Here is an 18,444-nt window from a genome sequence, read left to right on the forward strand (position 1 = left end):
TTGCAAGTGAAAGGAGAAATCAGCCACTCATGAAGTGTGAAAGCCCCACTAAATATCTTATTTGAAACAGAAAAGCACCAGTGTTCTCTCTTATAGGGAGCCAAGACCAAGAGATGCCAAAAGAAAACCTGCCTTGACTCCCAACATTCCAGACCTTATTAACAGCAGCTCGTCCTTGCAAACAAAGGAAACCACTGTCAGCCCTGCACAGGTGGATGGATGCAGCCACCCCCTCCCAAAGCCCCCGCCATCCAGCAAAAGGACACACTCCAAGGACCCACAAGTGTTCATGATCTCAGACCTCTAGTGGAAGACGCCATCCCAAACCTTACTACAGTAATTCTTATCTGCAGAATGAGTACATTTTCATGCTAATTTTGGGTAAACAGATGTTGGGGTCAGATTCTGGTTTCTGAGAAGTAATAGCAAAATACAGGAAGAGAAAAAATGTCAGGGAGGATCCTCTGAGAAGAAACTAGAATACAAAACCTGGAAATAAGGAATACTCCTGGGTCAGAAGGCAGCTTGTGATCTCTGAGGAGAAAAGCACAAGAGCAATGCTTTTGTCACCGGCTTTTGGTGTGACAACCAGAAATTACGACTATGTGGTGGAATTCCATCTGGAGTGTAACTGAATCTTTGGATTTTCAACAATTCCAAAGGTCAAATGCCAAGAGTTTTCTTCCATATTTGGAATTCTCACCATTTTGTCCCACATGGCACTGTAAGTTCTAGAAGTTTTCACATGAGCTATTACCTATATGTTACAACACAAAGAGGTCTCTCCCACCACCAGTACGTGTTTGTCATTATACAAGTACTACTGATGTGGATTAAGGCTGCCCCAGCTAGAGAAGCCCAAGGTGACCTGGCCTACATGCCAAACTATACGACCCAGTGGACTTTTTTTATGGTATGAATTAGGACCGCCCCAGGGAGAGAAGCCCAGGGCATCCTCACCTACATGCCGATCTATATGGCCAGATTCGTATCTAAAGTTATATGACCGCACAATAACCAGACCCCATCTGCACTGCAATCATTTAATGACTTTTTACATCATCTTTTCTTTTCTCCAGTAAAAATAAGTCACATACCCATGCCTTATAAAATTAGCCCTAACCCTCAACTTGGGGCAGCAGCAGGAGCTCTGACTGCCCGTGGGTCCTGTCCCCACGCACCAGCTCTGCCTGCCCATGGGTCCTGTCCCCATGCCAGCGGGGGCAGCAGCTGCTCTGCCTGCCCATGGGCCCTGTCCCCATGCCAGCAGGGGCAGCAGAAGCGGCGGCAGCAGAAGTGGCGGCAGCAGAAGCTCTGACTGCCCATGGGTCCTGTCCCCATGCTATTCCACACTATTCTCTAAATAAAAGAGCACTACTGCCAGATCTTGAGAGTCTAAGAAATCTTTCTTTCGACTCCTCGGCTCACCGACCCCGCATCACTACCGTGGGGGGAGGATACTGTATTTAATTGGGGATCCCCATAAGAGTGTTTGAAAAAGGAACATATGCTCATTAATAAGATTTTGAAAATCAATGACCCTAACCTGTTCGTTTTACTGAAAGGGAATCTGAGGCCTAGTGAAATGACTTGCTACATATCACACAATCCAAAATACAAACGACTGTCCCTTACAGTTCCATTAAAGTTTTAAATTATTAAATATTGATTGAAAAAGACATCTTCACTCCTGGGGTAAACCCAGGGACAAGGGAAAGGTCAGCAGTATTAATGGCACACACAACACAGTTTTACACAAAAAAAAGTGTCTGGAGATTGTGACTTAGCACTCTTGAAGTCGTCTCTCCCTCTCTCCCTGCTGGAGTTCCTCATACACACAGACACACACACACCATAATTAACGGGATTGCTTTGGTCTGTTCATATTATTAGACAGTGGATCCTTATCAAAGCTGTTATTTCACTCTGGCTTCACATAATCCTTTCTAAAACAATACTAGCCATTAACCTCACTCTCCTTTTTTTCTTTTTTTTTTTTGAGGAAGATTAGCCCTGAGCTAACTACTGCCAGTCCTCCTCTTTTTTTTGATGAGGAAGGTGGCCCTGAGCTAACATCCATGCCCATCTTCCTCTACTTTATATGTGGGACGCCTACCACAGCACGGCACGCCAAGCAGTGCCATGTCTGCACCCGGGATCCAAACCGGCGAACCCCGGGTCACCAAGAAGCAGGACGTGCGAACTTAACTGCTGCGCCACCGGGCCGGCCCTGTCACTCTCCTTTCTGAGGATGTACGACAAAGGAAATACAGCTCATGTTGAAAATTGGGATATCTCAGTTACAAACCTGCATCCCACTGGGTAACTGCCTTAATATCGTATACTTTGGTTCTTACCAAGGATGAAATTGAAGGAATGGAATTTCCCACTCACTCAATGAAGAGCGAGGAATTTCTTTAGCCTCTGTGATGAAAGGCAACGTGACCATTTTCACTGGGTTTTGGCCACAAAACAGGCTCAAGGCCTAGCTCATGCACGACATTGTGCATACAAGGTCAAACTGTTCCATTCCTGTCCTTGAACAACTATGGACTTGGTGCCCAAGCGCTGGTCTAACATCAAACGCTGGCAAAGGAAAAGAAGGGACAAATTCTTGAAATATTTCTTCCCTAACTAATCTGCCATTATTAAGCCCTGGGAAGACAGGCAGGCTTCACAGAGGAGGTGCTATTTCAGCTGGTTCTTGAAGAACTGAGGTGGAGTTTGCTGGCAGAGGGAGTAGAAGGACAGGCCAAGAAGAGAGAATGAGGCGTATTCATGAAATGGGGCAAAACTTTTGGCACCTGGTGGGGAAATCTGAAGTACTTTGGGAGGCAAGCAAGTGCCACATCAAGCAGTTCAGACTTTACTCTCCGAACAGTGGGGACCACCATGGAGGTTCCTTAAGGAGGGGAGTGGCATGTTTGGATCTGATGCAGCTGCAGCTGTAATACAGAGGATGGGATGGAGGGGAAAATGGATAATCACATCTTAAAACATAAGGTGGTCCTTCGGGAAGGTCTATGGAGGACCAGACTGAGCAATGGGAATCATAAACCGAGGTTATAAGAAATGTAAGAGGAGATGACAAAGACAGGGTCCACGATAAAGGATGCCCTAAGAGAGTATCCAGAGTTCTCTCTCACTCAGAGCTGTAAGTGTTCCATAAGGAGATGATGAGAACATGTATGAAATCTGGCACCTCAGGGTAGGTAGCACATTTCTACACCGGTAGCAACCTCTCTCAGAGAACCTGCATGTGACTTTCAGGGTAGTGGGTCCAGAGGACAGGGCTTAGCTTTCAAAACCTAAGACGGGTTTAAGCAGAAGAAAGCCACTCCTGGCTTACAGGGGTAGGAGTTACAGGGAGAAGGCATGAAGGGAAGAAGGAAAGCCATCGGAGGGGAGGGTAGAGAGACACCTGTTTTGAAAAGAGGATATCTTGGGTCGAGGTGATCCTAAGATTACAGGAGGGAGACAATAAGAATATTCAATAACAAGGGTTACCATTATACTGAGATGTTAGGAACTGAGCTAGGCTATTTTTAATATGTAATAATGGGAATTAAAATACCCATTTCACAAATGAGGACACAGAGATTCAGGGAATACTAAAAGCAAATAGGAAGTGACAAACTCCAATTCTAAGCCAAATACATCTGATACCAAAGTCCCCACTATTCTCTGCCACATCACACCATTAGCCCCATGGCAGTGTAAGGAGACAGGAATCCTGCATGTCCCTGAGGGTGCCGTGGGACTCTGTCCTGGCTAAGCTGTCTTCGTGAAGGTAACAGCAAACGAAACGAGGGGCCGGCTGCAGGGCAGTATCCTTGAGCAGAGCGGCAATTTGTTTTAGGAAAAGGAAGTAGTACAATAGCGCCATGTGTTCAAACAGAAAGCTTGTTCTGGAAAACAAAGCAATAAAGAACACAAGATTCATTCCACAAATATTTACTGAGTCCCTACTATGTGCCAGACATAGTTCTAGAAGGTGGGGAGAGAATGGTGAATTAAACAATGTTCCTACCTCCTATCGTGTCCAACTTGGTGAAGCACACCCTCTGTGACCATCCTTACCATTAGAACGGTAGTTCCCTACCCTGGTGACCACCATTCCCAGTAGAGGTTTGATAAGAACATGAAGCCAGATCAGGCAAAGGCATTCCGACTTACTAGGTCTAAAATAAGGTTTCAGGATCTGTATTTTTTTTGAAGTCCCACCAGTGTTCCTACAGTACAGTCAACTGAGAGAACCAGGACACGAGAGAGTAATTAATTTATCTCCATCTTTTAAATATATTTATTTGTTTAGATTTTGTTTGCTTCTTTTACACGTACTTAGTCTCATCACAACACCAGGTACAAAGTTAAAGTGCGCCCTTTTTTTTTTTTTTAAATATTTGTCTTTTATAAGTAGTGAAAAGGTAAGCAACTCAAATAGATTCCCTCAAAAGTCAGGGAATTTAATTTTAAATTAAATTAAGTAGAATGTAGGAAAATGTCACAAGCCACAAATCATGATGAAGTATTCATCCTATTCCTGGGCACACCACATATGAATGTAAACAGGCCAATCACACTAGTATTAAGTACACCTTAATATTAATCAGACAGCATTGTAAACTTAAAAATTATTTAAGAGAACTGTTTCTTGGGGACAGAGGCCAGATGCAGCAAATTCAAGTAAAAAGATACCCTGGGAGAACGCTCCCATTTACGAGAAGGCAGACAAAAGCCTTCAGGATCCCTTTAGGCAGCAACCACATCCCAAGGTAGAGACAGGACCAAAGCATATGAACCACACAATGGACTCCACGAACAAGAGGCGCTTTTGTTCATCTACTCCACCTGATTCATGTTTCCCTCTTTGCTTTGGCAACCAGGAAGCTCAAAGCCAAATATATGGCCTACATCAAGCAGTTCTAAAGCATTCTTTTATATACAACCATACTCATGTCTTCATCTTACTTGTCCTCAATTTCCTCAGGTATTTATTTTTTAACAGACTTTGTTTTTTTAGAGCAGTTTTATGTTCACAGCAAAATTGCACAGAAGGTACAGAGAATGCCCACATACATATCCCGCCCCCACATACACACAGCCTGTCTCACCCATCAAAATCCCACAGCAGAGTAGTACATTTCTTACAACTGATGGACCTATACTGACATGGCACCATCACCCAGAGTCCAGAGTTTACATTAGTGTCTATGTACCTCTTGGTGTGGTACATTCTATGGGTTTTGACAAACATATTGACATGCATCTACCATTATAGTATCACACAGAGTAGTTTCACTGCCCTAAAAGTCCTGGGTGCTCCATCTATTGATCCCGCCCTTCCCCTGAAGCCCCGAATACTGCAGATTTTACTGCCTCTGTAGTTCGCCTTTTCCTATCTTATAGTTGGAATCATACAGAATGTAGCCTTTTCAGATTGACTTGTTCCACTTACTAACGTTCATTGAAGGGTCCTCCATGTCTTTTCACAGCTGGAGAGCTCATCTCGTTTGAGTGCTGAGTAATATTCGATTGTCTGGATGTACCACAGTTTATTTATCCATTCACTTACCAAAGGACATCCTGGTTGCTTCCAAGTTTTGGCAATTATGAATAAAGCTGCTATGAACCTTCGTGTGCAGGTTTTTGTCAGGACGTAAGTTTTCAATTCCATTTTAGCAAATGGACATTTAAGCTGAAGACAGTTTATACATTCTTTTTCTCCTTTCTATAGACTAAAATTCTCCTTAGGAAAACCTATTGTTAATTTTTTGGTGTGAATTCTCTTACATGCCTATGGTTAAAAATGATAATATTGCTAGTACTTTAACTTCAAACTTAGACATGGTAGTGTCATTTGACTAAAAATTCTTTTATATGGCAGACATAGCACTTTGCCTTAAGAGCTGTTTAAAGGCCTACGGAACCTTGGGTCTCTTTCACATACTTGTTTCTGTTTTGTTTACTAACCATAAGAATAATGCATGATTACATAAAACTTGGAAAATACAGAAAAGAACAAAGAACAAAGGTTGAAAGAACATGTAATACATTTCACTCAGAAATAACTTTTCACTTTATCTTACTAATCCTCTTTTTCATGCCACAATTCACTCATAAACAATACAGGGGGAAATGCTGATGCCAATGTCTGGTTTTACCTAATTTTCCTCTGCCCCAACAGGGGCCCGTCTTCCCTACACTATCAAATATACACAACCTGCGTTGTTTTAATTCACAGGTACATTGTCACATACACGGTCCCTATTTCTACCTGGATGAGGTCCAAGAAGGAAACAGTATATTTAATCAGTGTTATAATTGGTTCTATCCTTTTACAGTTGTTCACGGCTTTCTTTAATGATATCTGTAAACGCACTTCACTTATCAAAAAGTCACCTTCCTTTGCTTACTTAAGTCAGTCTTCTATATACGCACATATAAAAAGCCTCTGTTTTTAACTCCTGTGGCATCAAAATAGGTTGTCTTTATATCTTACCTAAAAAGCTTCATTTAAAACACATACACATTCTTGCCCAAATTAACTGATCTATAGCTGCAAGATTAATCTACAAAAAAAAACACACGTCCTCTCAAGCAGATGTCTCTCAGGCTGTATGTGGTGACCCAGTTCTACCGTCTCATTCTCGGCCTAGGAATACTTCATTCGGGATGTCGAAGGTGGCAGTAAACAATAACTGATGCCTAAAACTAAACGGAAATATATTCCTGTTGCACAATGATAAATTCCACTACAGCACAGAAGTAATTACATCTGGGTTTATAAGGTGTAATTATTTTGAGATTTAAACTAGCCCTCTACTTCTTAGAAAGAGTAATAGTTTTACTTTGGATCTCTTCCACATCTGTCTACTTAGAGTGAAGCAGCAAAGGAGGCTAACGTGAAAACACTTTCAGATCCGTGTTCCTGGGATTAAGTAGAAGGTTACACAGCACATTTGACCGAAAAATCATATATCTGCCAGGAAGAATTAATAAAAAAGACGATGCAACATTCTGTTCCAAGAGAAAGCTCAGAGAAGGTCTAGCCAATTATTCCTAGCAGAATGATCAAGCATGATGAAATAACGTTCTAACGTAAAACATGTTTCTTTTAGGACGTCCCTGTCCCCTAACTCACTCTTTATAGCAAACGTCTTTGCACATTACCTTGCAAGTCTGAATCATTCGACTTCGGACTGCTTCTTGCTCGCCGCTCTGTTTTCTTAATTCCCGGACCACCACCGCTGCCGCCTCCCCCGCCTCCACCGCTGTGGCCCTTCCCGTAGCCATTGTACACGGTTGTGCAGCTGCTTTTGTAGATCGAAGACGGAGGGCTGTTGAGGCGATTCTGGCGGTCGATCTGGCGGTCTTTCAGTTTTTTGTGTGGAGGCTTGCTGTACTGGTCTTCCCGTGTAATGTAGCTCGACATTCCATAGAGTGGTATAATTTCTAAAATGGATGATTGTGACAAATGCAAGCTCAGTGTACATTTGCAATAATAAATTATCCAACGGTCAAAAGACCTGACTCATAAAGATGTTTAAAATATTACTAAATATATACAAAAACTATTTTAAAGAAAGTGAAGGCCAGCCCTGGAGGCCTAGTGGTTAAGTTCAGCACACTCTACTCGGTGGCTCGGGTTCAGTCCCCTGGTGTGGACCTACACCACTCGTCAGGCCATGCTGTGGTGGCAGCTCACAAACAAAATAGAGGAAGACTGGCAACCAATGTCAGCTCAGGGCGAGTCTTCCTCAGCAAAAAAAAAAAGAAGACAAGATGATATACATATCATGCATGTTTAAAATATTCCCATTCGTTTCTAACCAATCAAAGAATAATCATTAAAAACTATACTGTGTGTTGAGGAATGTTCCAGAAATTATGGAAAATACTGAACAGAAGACAAGGTTACGGTCTACATAGCATTCATATTCTAGCTGAATTTATAACTAAGTCTGATTTTGCCTCTCAAAATGTTTTCAGTAGTTGCAATATACAAAAAAGTTAGAACGAATAAATCACCCCCTTAAATATGTCTTTAGAATAGACATTTAAAGGCGTACTTATCCTTGTGGATAGAACAGCATTTCTGCTGGGAAGTCTAGAGCAACCAGAATATCAGGAATTATTTGTGGCAAATCAAAGAGGCAATATTTGAACAAAACTTAGTAAAATGAGGAGATGAGAAATTTCCATTAAAAATGACCAAAGCAGGGCTGGCCCCGTGGCCAAGTGGTTAAGTTCGCACACTCTGCTGCAGGCGGCCCAGTGTTTCGTTGGTTCGAATCCTGAGCGCGGACATGGCACTGCTCATCAAACCACAACCAAAGCTCACAGAATCAGAATGTTCAAGGAGAAATTGCAGGGGTAAATATAAGCCATCTCCACAACTTGATGCCAAATATAAGAAGCTGTGGTCCCAAACTTCTATTTTGGAGTAATGAGGAGACAAGAACGCATTGACCAGTAGAATGTCACCTGCCTTCACTATGCATATTTTTAAGTAGCTCAAAGAAAATGGAAGCCTGCAAAATAATCTCATGATCTTAAGGGAAAACATTTATTTTAAACATAAATTTTTAAGTCAATTTAAAATTATATTTAGGCATTAATAAAAACAATAATACCTAACACAGAGATTGAGTCCTTACGTGTTTATAAGAGAAAAGGGCCCCAAGTGCATAGAGTGACCATAAAGATTACCATCCAAACCCGAACACTTATGAGAGCAAAAAGGGAGCACTCATAATCATTTCTCTAGACAATGAAGACCTACACCAGGACTGCCCCAGGCACCCCAGGAACGCAGGGTCACCCCATGTCACTTCACAACTGATGTTTCAGTTGTTCCAGGGCAAAGCTCCACTTTTCATTTTCTTTCTGTTCATGTACCTTAAGGAAGATTTTTAAAAGCACATCTTCACAAGACAACCAATGTGCACTAGAAAGTGTGAAAAAACAAATACAACCCTCCTCAAAGAGCATATGCCCAAATGAATTACATCCAAACATACAAAAAGAATGGCAAATGTTTTAAAAATCAGAATGCATTACACTTGAGATTTAAAATATTCACCATGGGAACTAATATAATAATCTTTGAAAACATGTCTAGAACTTTTTAAACTCTTATGATTTGGGAAACTGAATGTTTAAATAGCTTTTAGATATGCACATTAAGAACTAAGGTAAGAGAATATATAAACGGCTCTTTATTTATAAATCAAAAGTATTTTGTTTTACTGTACTGCTTTAATTCGAAATCAATGAAGGCACTTTTATTTATACATTATTGCTCTGTGTTAGTTTAATGAAATTAAACCAAAATACACTATAAAATGAAGATACTAATTTTTTTCATAATTCTAATGATGATTTAAATCATACTGTTATCTAAAATTGCAAAGGACGCCATTTACAAAACAGTAGTTATGTGGTATCTGACTAACAGATGGCTAAAACAGGCAGGTCAGACACTCTTCATCAAGCGATGAGTCAACAGCCAACGCTTTTCATTTTCACGATGTCATTAAGCTCAGACCCAACCAGAAAACTCACAAACGCTCATATATTTAATGTATACTGTGTCAAAGCACTGAATACTTTTTTAAAAATTACAATTAACTGAACTTTTTCCATTTTTGCCTGAATGTTTTCATGGAAATGCCCACTATCTGATGTTTTGGAGTGTTATGTCAGTAGGCAAGAAGATTAAATTAATAGAAAGTTATTGATACCCCTATGAAATCAAAATACTGATTTCATCTTTCGCTATCATCTCTTCCTACCCCATAGCTACTGATTCTTTGAATTATACTAAATTTCTTTATAACTACTATAAACAAATAGCCAATCAAATTCTATCCCTAAGTTACAACAGGATATTTCACTTCAAATACTCACCTCAAAATTTTCTTTTGTTAACAAGAAAAAATTACAATATGAGATGAATATACAGGGGACAAAATATGTATGTGTGTATATATATATATATATACACACCTCACAAAAGAAAATGAGGTGATAACTTGCTCCAAAACTCTACAGTGTAACACGCATTTCTCATACAATTTATCTGAACCAACATCATAAATGTTTAAAGCAATAAAATGCTTCAATTTGTAATGAAAATCACTTGGAAAAGTCCTAGAGGTTACAGTCTAACTTTTATTCTCACTTATCTAGTTTCTTAGCATCCATTTTGATAGAGAAGAGCTTTAGACTAAACCAACACCAAGGCCAAAACTAAAAAGACATAATGTCGGCATCTCTGAGACTCTTTCATTTCAAGGTAAGTATTTGTCTAACAACCAGTGAAACTAGGGCTACACTAATGGCTATTCTTACACTAAAAACAGGGTTCGGGAGGGCTGTGTCAACAGCAAGGGGACTCTGAGTTCTACCAAGATTGCAACACAGAGCATTCAGGAAATCCAAAGGTTACTGAGACCTCAGTCTTCTATCATTGGAAATGGGCAGAGAAGACTTAATTCCCCTTCTACAGCTGGACCACACGGATGACTAGGAAATAACGTGCTGTTCTGCCTCAGGCCACTCTCACACAAAAATATGTTAACGGGACACGGGAACGTATGATAGATCACTGCTTCTTTTCTAAAATAAGAAAAGGCAACCCCACTCCCTGCTCTTCGCGGGGAGATAAGGGGCAGAATTTGGGAAAATATAAAGAAAGAAAGAAACGCAACTCTCAAGTAAATTTTCCAAGACACAATTCAGGACAAAGGAAGCTAGGAATCTCCCACCAACTTCACACAGCAGAGAGATCCTCTTCTACCTTGCTCATTACAGAGGAAACAAAGGGCTCTCTGGCTGTTTGAAGCTACACAAATGTTGTAATCAGTTTCAACAGCTCCCGATGCCAGCAATAATCTACTTACCTTGTTCGCCATATATTGTAGGGGGAAGATGATGCTGAGGAAAAAACTGAGGCGGCATATCTCCAGGTCCGGTAACAGGTGGGTAGTAAGCTGTGTGTGAGTTATGAATAAAATGTGGATGGTGAGTCAGGTAGGGGGGGAGGTGATGGGTTGGAGACATGGCCGAGGGGTAGCTTGGGGGGTAACACTCAGGAGACTGGGGTGTGACCACCACCCGGCGGACTCCAGTATTGTCTTCAATCACCTAAAGAGAAGAGAAAGAGCGTAGTAGGTATTATTAGCAAATATCCTGTGAATATATACAGTATTTTATTACTTCCCCCTTAATTTTCATTTTCCCTCCTCCACAGAAAAAAAATTAGTGTGTGTCAAATTTTGGTTCTCTGATTTAACTAGTTAACTGAGTTCTAGAAGTAATAACATTTAACCATTAAAATTTTTTAAATAAACTTTTCATCAACCACCTGATTCTGATTACACAAAACTTTTTGGAGAGATCAATAGCTTGATAATAAATCTCATTTGTCTCGTAAAATTTTCAGATAAATCTTGACTTGGAAGAAGACTTCTGAAGACTTCATCCAATACAAATGAATTTAATGTGTGCTTAAGTTGACTTCAGGAGTGATTTTGAGTATAACTATCAGTTCAGTGGTTTTCCACATAGAAGAGACTTTCTAGGTCACATAATAGGACTGAGTTTGCAGATGTGCCTAATAACACTCAACCCCATTCCCGCTTTAGCACGCAAAGTTCCATCATCATAAGGCTCTACGAACAACGGGAACATTAAGTTCAGAAGCCATAAGAGTACCAAAAGGCCATTTAATCTGGGACCAAGGATGTGGATGAAATGAGGGGATTCCAACCAATGAAAAACTTGAGCAATCCCAAATCAAGGACACCTGTGCTGCCAAGATATCCTGATGATGTAATGAGTGTTGCACAGGGAGACACTAGACAAGGGACCTGTTATGAGTAGAATGAGCCCATCACTACTCTCTTCATACTTTCTTCAAATGTTTCTTTAATTCACCCCAGGAAAGTAACATAAGGCAGTACAAAGCCAGTTTATTGCCTTTGTGGCCAACTTCATCCTACCCACTCTAAGAGCAAGCAATTTTGTTGAAACACAAGATAAGAAATACCTAACACCACAGGTACTATAATCAAAACGTAAAGCAGTGGGGTAAAGAGAACAGGAGCATGGACTGGCAGACCCAGGAAGGCTTCAGAGAACTCAAACAGAGCTGGGACAGCTGAGAGAATGGCCCCTGGGTTAGGGTCCCGAAAGGAAGGGGACAATGATGGCGTAAGAGTAAACGCGGAAGCCAGGATCAGGTTGCCAGAGACCAGCTGGTCTAATCAAGTATTTAACACACTCAAGCACACTCACTGGTAGGAAGTTTTGGTTTTCAAGGGGAAAAACACACTGGAAATTAAACTTGTATATTGAAATCGATTTCTCATTACACCTCAGGAGGCTGATTAAAGGCCAAAATAAAATGACTTAATCATGTCTAAAACACCCTAATAAAAAAAAATTTATATGAAGCTTCCTTTTTAAAAATACTGTTCAAAACAAAATAGGAAGTTTATCAACGTTAATCTGTACTTTAGTCTATAGGATAGGTTTAGTTTGAATTAACAGCCATTAATCTTTATGTTAAGAAAACAAAGATCTTTATGTCTATTAATGAATCTATTAACATAATAGTTTCAGAATTAATTACTATGTTAACAGTTCATTAATAAAGCTACATTAACTCCATAAAATTAAGATTCTGAGTCATACTCCCTCCTAAAGCTTACGACGCAGCTTTTTATAAATTATTTAATAAATGCAACCTTTTCTGGGCCTTGGCAAGCTAATCACGTTAACCTCATTTATGAAAGCATGCCTCTAATTTACAGGTATATGTGAAATGGGGCTTAAACCATGACATTGCAAATTCTACTGTATGTACTAATAATTACCATCAAAGCATCTTCTATTTTGTCTAAAATGAAGAGCATGCATATAATATTTAGCAGCACACTTGTACAATTTTAATATAAATATGGATTTTTCTTACCATCTGATACAAACACGCATTATTCTATAGTGTCTTATTTCTCCCCACCCTGTGACTGCCTATTGAGAAAAAAGAGGGAAAAAGTGTCCCTCTTTCACGGAATCTTCATTCAATCCTGTGCTACACACTGGAAGGTTCAAAGAAGTATTTGTTCTCTAGAAATTTATAAACCTTCGTGATTTCAGTCACTGTAAAACTTCCAATGGTCAACCAGCCACATGGAGCTGAGCATGTAATAAGACAAGAACAAGGGTCTCAGGGGCCGGCCCAGTGGCGCAGCCGTTTAGTTTGCACGTTCCGCTTCTCAGCGGCCCAGGGTTCGCCGATTCGGATCCCGGGTGTGGACATGGCACCGCTTGGCATGCCATGCTGTGGTAGGCGTCCCACATATAAAGTAGAGGGAGATGGGCACAGATGTTAGCTAAGGGCCAGGCTTCCTCAGCAAAAAAGAGGAGGACTGGCAGTAGTTAGCTCAGGGCTAACCTTCCTCAAAAAAAAAAAAAAAAAAGAACAAGGCTCTCTAAATACAAAGAACTCTGGGCTTGTAAACAGGGGTAGTTATAACGAAAAGAATTTATTCTCATTTTATCATTTAATTTCTGACTTGTCAAAATGAAGCGCTTTTTAAAAAAAAAAAAGTTGGACAAAAAGCACAAAAAGAATTCTAGTCAAGGAAATAAAAAGAAACAAAAAGAAGAGATACAGAGCTGAAACGTTATCTTTTTACTACTATAGTTTGTAAGAATAAGTATTTCCATTAATTTAAAAAATTAGTACATCTGCAGTATAAATTACCCTTCACAAAAAAATAGGGTTCCAGTTAGAAAACTAAGTAGCATTTTGAAACCACAAATTGCCTGCATGTATGATAATTGTGTGATACTACCACTTTTAATTATCCTAAATTTTTCTGTGATATTTGTGAAAGATGTTGATTTACACGTATACTTGTAGTAGGACATTTTCGGAAATCTGCTCTCTCACCTATTAAGAATTATCATTAAAAATATTTTAATAAATAAAATACTAATTCTGACAATCAGAAACAAAAATCAAACATACGTGCTATTTTATTTTTCTTCCATAACACAAATTGCAGCATATTTAATTATCAAATTCAGTTTTGATTTATGTCTTAAGGAAATGACGTCTATGTTCCCCCAAAGAATAAGAAAGTCTGAGGAGCAATAATAACACACAAAATAATAAGCAACTCAGGAAATGGTGGCAATGATATTCTTTGCTTAAAAAACATGGTTCATGGGGCCTGCCCACTGGTGTAGTGGTTAAGTTTGCATGCTGTGCTTTGGCAGCCCAGGTTCACAGGTTTGGATCCCTGGCAAGGACCTACACACCACTCATCAAGCCATGCTGTGGGAGCTTCCCAAATACAAAATAGAGGAAGACTGGCACAGATGTTAGCTCAGGGACAACCTTTCTCAAGCAAAAAGAGGAAGATTGGCAACAGATGTTCACTCAGGGCCAATCTTCCTCACAAAAAAAAAAAAAAGTTGATAAAGAAATATATTACTATATGTAGCAGAATTTAGACATTAGAAAGAGTTCACTCCAAAAACCCTGAGGCAATAAAATGTGCCTTCATTCTTCACAAAGGACCATGGAAAAGACAGATTCATTTCCTTTGGGGATGAATGAAATTGTGACAATGTCCAGAGGCAGAAAAATCACCTGTATTCAATTCAACAATTACCTCCTGACATATACCATGAGCTAAGTACTAGATATTCAAAGGTGAGAAAAAAACAGGTGCTAAGTAGTAAGATTTATCTACATAGCCTAAGAATAATATAAAGAGAAAAATTAGACTGTCTTATGAAGTGCTGTGCAGAAATCAGAACAAAGTATTGTTTTTTCAGAAATCAAAATGAAATATTCATCCAGATTTTTCCTAGCTCTGTGACTCAACAGAACAGTCACTCACATATCTTCTCCAGAGAAGGGCAGACCCTTGGAAAAGATCACTGTGCTAGGTTCTCAGGTTGCCACGGGTTACGGGCTGAATTACGCCCCCCACCTCCACTCCCAGAGTTCATTATTGAAATCCTAACTCCCAGTACCTCAGCATGTGACTGTATTTGAAAACGGGGCATTTAAAGAGGTAAATACGGTAAAATGAGGTCATCTGGGTGGGCCCTAATCCAGTATGACTGATATCCTTACGAGAGGAGGAAATTAGGACACAGACACGCAGAGGGAAGACCATGTAAAGACACCAAAGACAGACAGCCATCTACAAACCGAGGAGAGAGGCCTCAGAAGAAACCAAACTTGTGGCCTCCAAAATTGCAAGGAAATAATTTCTGTCGTTGAAGCACCCAGTGTGTGGTAGCCCCCAAAACTAATGCACTACCTGTTAGAGCCTCCCCCGTTTCCTCCACCTTAAGCTCTACCAGCCTTGTCTGCTTAAAAAGAGCCCTGTTTAAGAAGTAAAGCACTTATCCTCAGAACGAACACTGAGCCACCTTCCTCAGGCTAAGGAAGGAGGTCAGCCTGACGGCAAACAGCAGCCTGTTTGATTCTTTATCATGTCCTTTCATTCTGTTCCATCAGTATTTACTGAGAAACTTCTGGTGTCTGGTATTCCTGTTATCCTCTGGCCTAGACACAAGGACGAGAGGCTTTGAGAACAAGGCACAAAAGGTTAAACAGGGAGAATGTTTGCCTTACTTGCAGGAGTGTTTTTAGAAGTATGACCAAGAGAACCATTAAAAGAAAATAAAATAGCCTGAAGGCAACAGCAAGAGGGAGGAGAAGAGAGCGGCATGGGGAGGGAGATGAGAAAGCAACTCATAGCCAGAGGCAGTGCTCTGCCAGCTGCCGGACATGGGTTCTCTCATTTAACTGCTGGAGAACTAGTTAGCAGCACCCCTGCTGTACAGGAGGAACAAAGCATTGCATGATTAAGGTGTACGGCTAGTTGAGTTGCAGAACCAGGTTTTCCTTCTGGTCTGCACCCAAAGTTTTCATTATGGGGAGAATTATACAGAAGTTATGTATGCTGAGAAATAAATATGTAAATAGTGAACTATAAGAAATTGGATAGCTGGGTTATTAAGAGATGTGAAAGGATTCAATATACAACCAATATTTATTGAATACCCGCTGCTCTGCTTCAACATCGTCTACCTGAAATAAAGCAACACATGTTAAGGTCCTTAACATGCACTTAGGAAAAGTAACTGACACGTAATAGAAAAATCTTACCTGGCAATTACTACTATTAATATTGCCACCTCCTTAAACCCTCCAGCAATCCTGTGAGGCATATACAGTTAGATCTATTTTAGAGATAAGAGGAATGAAGCTCAGGGAAGTTAAGCTAACTCACTCAAGCTCGGAGAGCTATGAGGGGAGGGAAGGGCAATTTTGAGTCCAAGAATAAAAAGGATCTCTTAAAAACACTTACACTTCAAGTGTCCTAACAGACAAAGACGGCAGTTCCCCTTACTGAACTAAAACGCTCCACAGGAATTTTAGTAAACTCCTGAGTTCCTAAAACTCTCCCCTTCTAGTTCTGGATTGCAAGTGACAAGAATGAAAAGAAGAGCCTCAATGATGGAAGTCAAAAGAAAAATTTTAAAAGCCTGCCCCAGATGGCCAGGGATGATCCAGGAAGTGGGCAGAGCAGACTACACGTGGACACATAGGAACCCACATGCACACAGGCGGTGCGCAAGGTCTGGCAGCCAGCTTGCTGCGGTGGCAAGAGCACTGACTGAGCTGCCTGCACACACAAAACTGGGACCAAATGAGTTTTGAAAGTCGGGCTCCAGTTCAATTCCTAACTGCTGCCAACAGACTTGAAGTGGGCTCCCAGGCCATTCCGGGAAGGGAAGAAGTCTCAGCTGACGCTGAGCACACAAGCAGCAAGCAAGGATAAGAAAAGCCTGGGTGATACAAAGCAAAACAGCTGCCTAGACGGAGGGATGAGCAGGCCAACAGTCCAGGCTTCTCCCAGCCAGACTGGAGCTCCCGCCTCCACCAGCACCTCTGTCCTGCAGCGTGGATTACAGATCTGTCTCCCACCCAAGTCCAAGTCCCTCAAGGGCACCTGGGCACACAGAAGGCTTTCAATAACTGTTGGCTAAATGAACAAATGAGTTAAAAAGCAAGCAAAAAGAAAAAAATAGCTTATCTGCTTAGATTTGGGAGGGAAGAAGGGAGAAGGAAGAGTGGCCCTGGGCCAACATCCGTTGCCAATCTTCCTCTTTTTTTGGTTTGAGGAAGATTGTCCCTGAGCTAAAATTTGTGCCAATCTTCCTCCACTTTGTACACGGGATGCTGCCACAGCATGGCTCAACGAGCAGTGTGTAGGTCCATGCCGGAGATCTGCACCCACGAACCCTGGGCTGCTGAAGTGGAACGCACAAACCCAACCACCATGCCACTGGGCCAGCCCCAATCTGCTTAGATTTAATGTCTACAGGAGTTACTAACACATTCATTATCAAATTCTCCCCCCATAACTCAGGTAAATATCTGACATGCTACTCTAAAACTCCAGATAATCTAAACCCAGTTAATTCCAGATCTGTCATTCCTGACCCTCTTATTTGAAGCGCGGTTTTACCACAAGACAGACACAGAAAAATTATACTCTTCCAATGGAAGTTCTACTGCAATCCTCGATGCAGCTGAGGGGTTTTACTCCTTACCAACCAAGAATACAGAGCATTGGCTCCCACCTCTCCTTTCTGCACGAACTCCTCACTCTGCGTCTTCTAACACAGTGAACGATACGAAAGAGGAAAAGCAAGTTTGTTCTTCACGGAGGGTAGAAATCTGAAACATAAGGACTCTACCTTCCCTCGTCCATCCCCTTTTCGCTGCTATGGATGAAAGTCCCACCACCATCACCCAAGCACCATTAGAAGAAAGTGAGAACTGGAAGAAAGGAATACTCAAAGAGCCACCAACGAGTTACACGAGCAAGTGATCATTCTGTTTTACAGATGAAGTTGAGCTACTTGACTTAAAACTGGGGGCAGAATTGAACATATTTCCTAAATCTCCTGACTTACTTTTCTGTCTTTTCAAATTCAGTGATTACAACTGTGGCTGAAAACACAAACACTACTTCTCAATCTCATTTCTCTTCATATCTGTAACGGCTAACACTGATGAAATCATAGCTGCTCTTTCTATTGCTTCCTTATCATTAACGTTCTGAGACAATAAACCCTCTAGGTTTAGGACCAGCTCCTTTTGCCATACAGCACGGTTATTTTTGCCGCGAAATGGAAAAATAAATTATTGGTGACACATCTAGGTTTCTAAGGGCCCTTTATATAATATCAAACCATCATCTTGCAGAATGGTTACAGATTGATAATAGATATCGTCTCCTGAATCAAGAAAAAAACAACCCAGTACTTGCCAATGGTTAAGTAAACAACCAATTTCATCCACTTCATAGATAACCAAACCTAAAGTTTTAAGTG

At 40.7% G+C, this 18,444-nt stretch overlaps 1 protein-coding gene across 6 annotated transcripts in view; it reads right to left on the bottom strand.

Annotated features, from left to right (window-relative positions):
- Nucleotides 1-18,444, bottom strand: part of FNDC3B (fibronectin type III domain containing 3B) — a 331,748-nt gene that overhangs the window by 134,879 nt on the left and 178,425 nt on the right. For all 6 annotated transcript variants that reach the window (XM_046658126.1, XM_046658125.1, XM_046658127.1 and 3 more), the window contains exons 5-6: nt 10,908-11,151; nt 7,174-7,455 (exon numbers count right to left, since the gene is read on the bottom strand). In XM_046658126.1, the coding sequence (XP_046514082.1) occupies nt 7,174-7,455; nt 10,908-11,151 (526 nt within the window). The remainder of the gene's footprint in view (nt 1-7,173; nt 7,456-10,907; nt 11,152-18,444) is intronic.

The sequence above is a fragment of the Equus quagga genome, chromosome 4, assembly GCF_021613505.1.
Source record: "Equus quagga isolate Etosha38 chromosome 4, UCLA_HA_Equagga_1.0, whole genome shotgun sequence".
Lineage (NCBI taxonomy): Eukaryota > Metazoa > Chordata > Mammalia > Perissodactyla > Equidae > Equus > Equus quagga.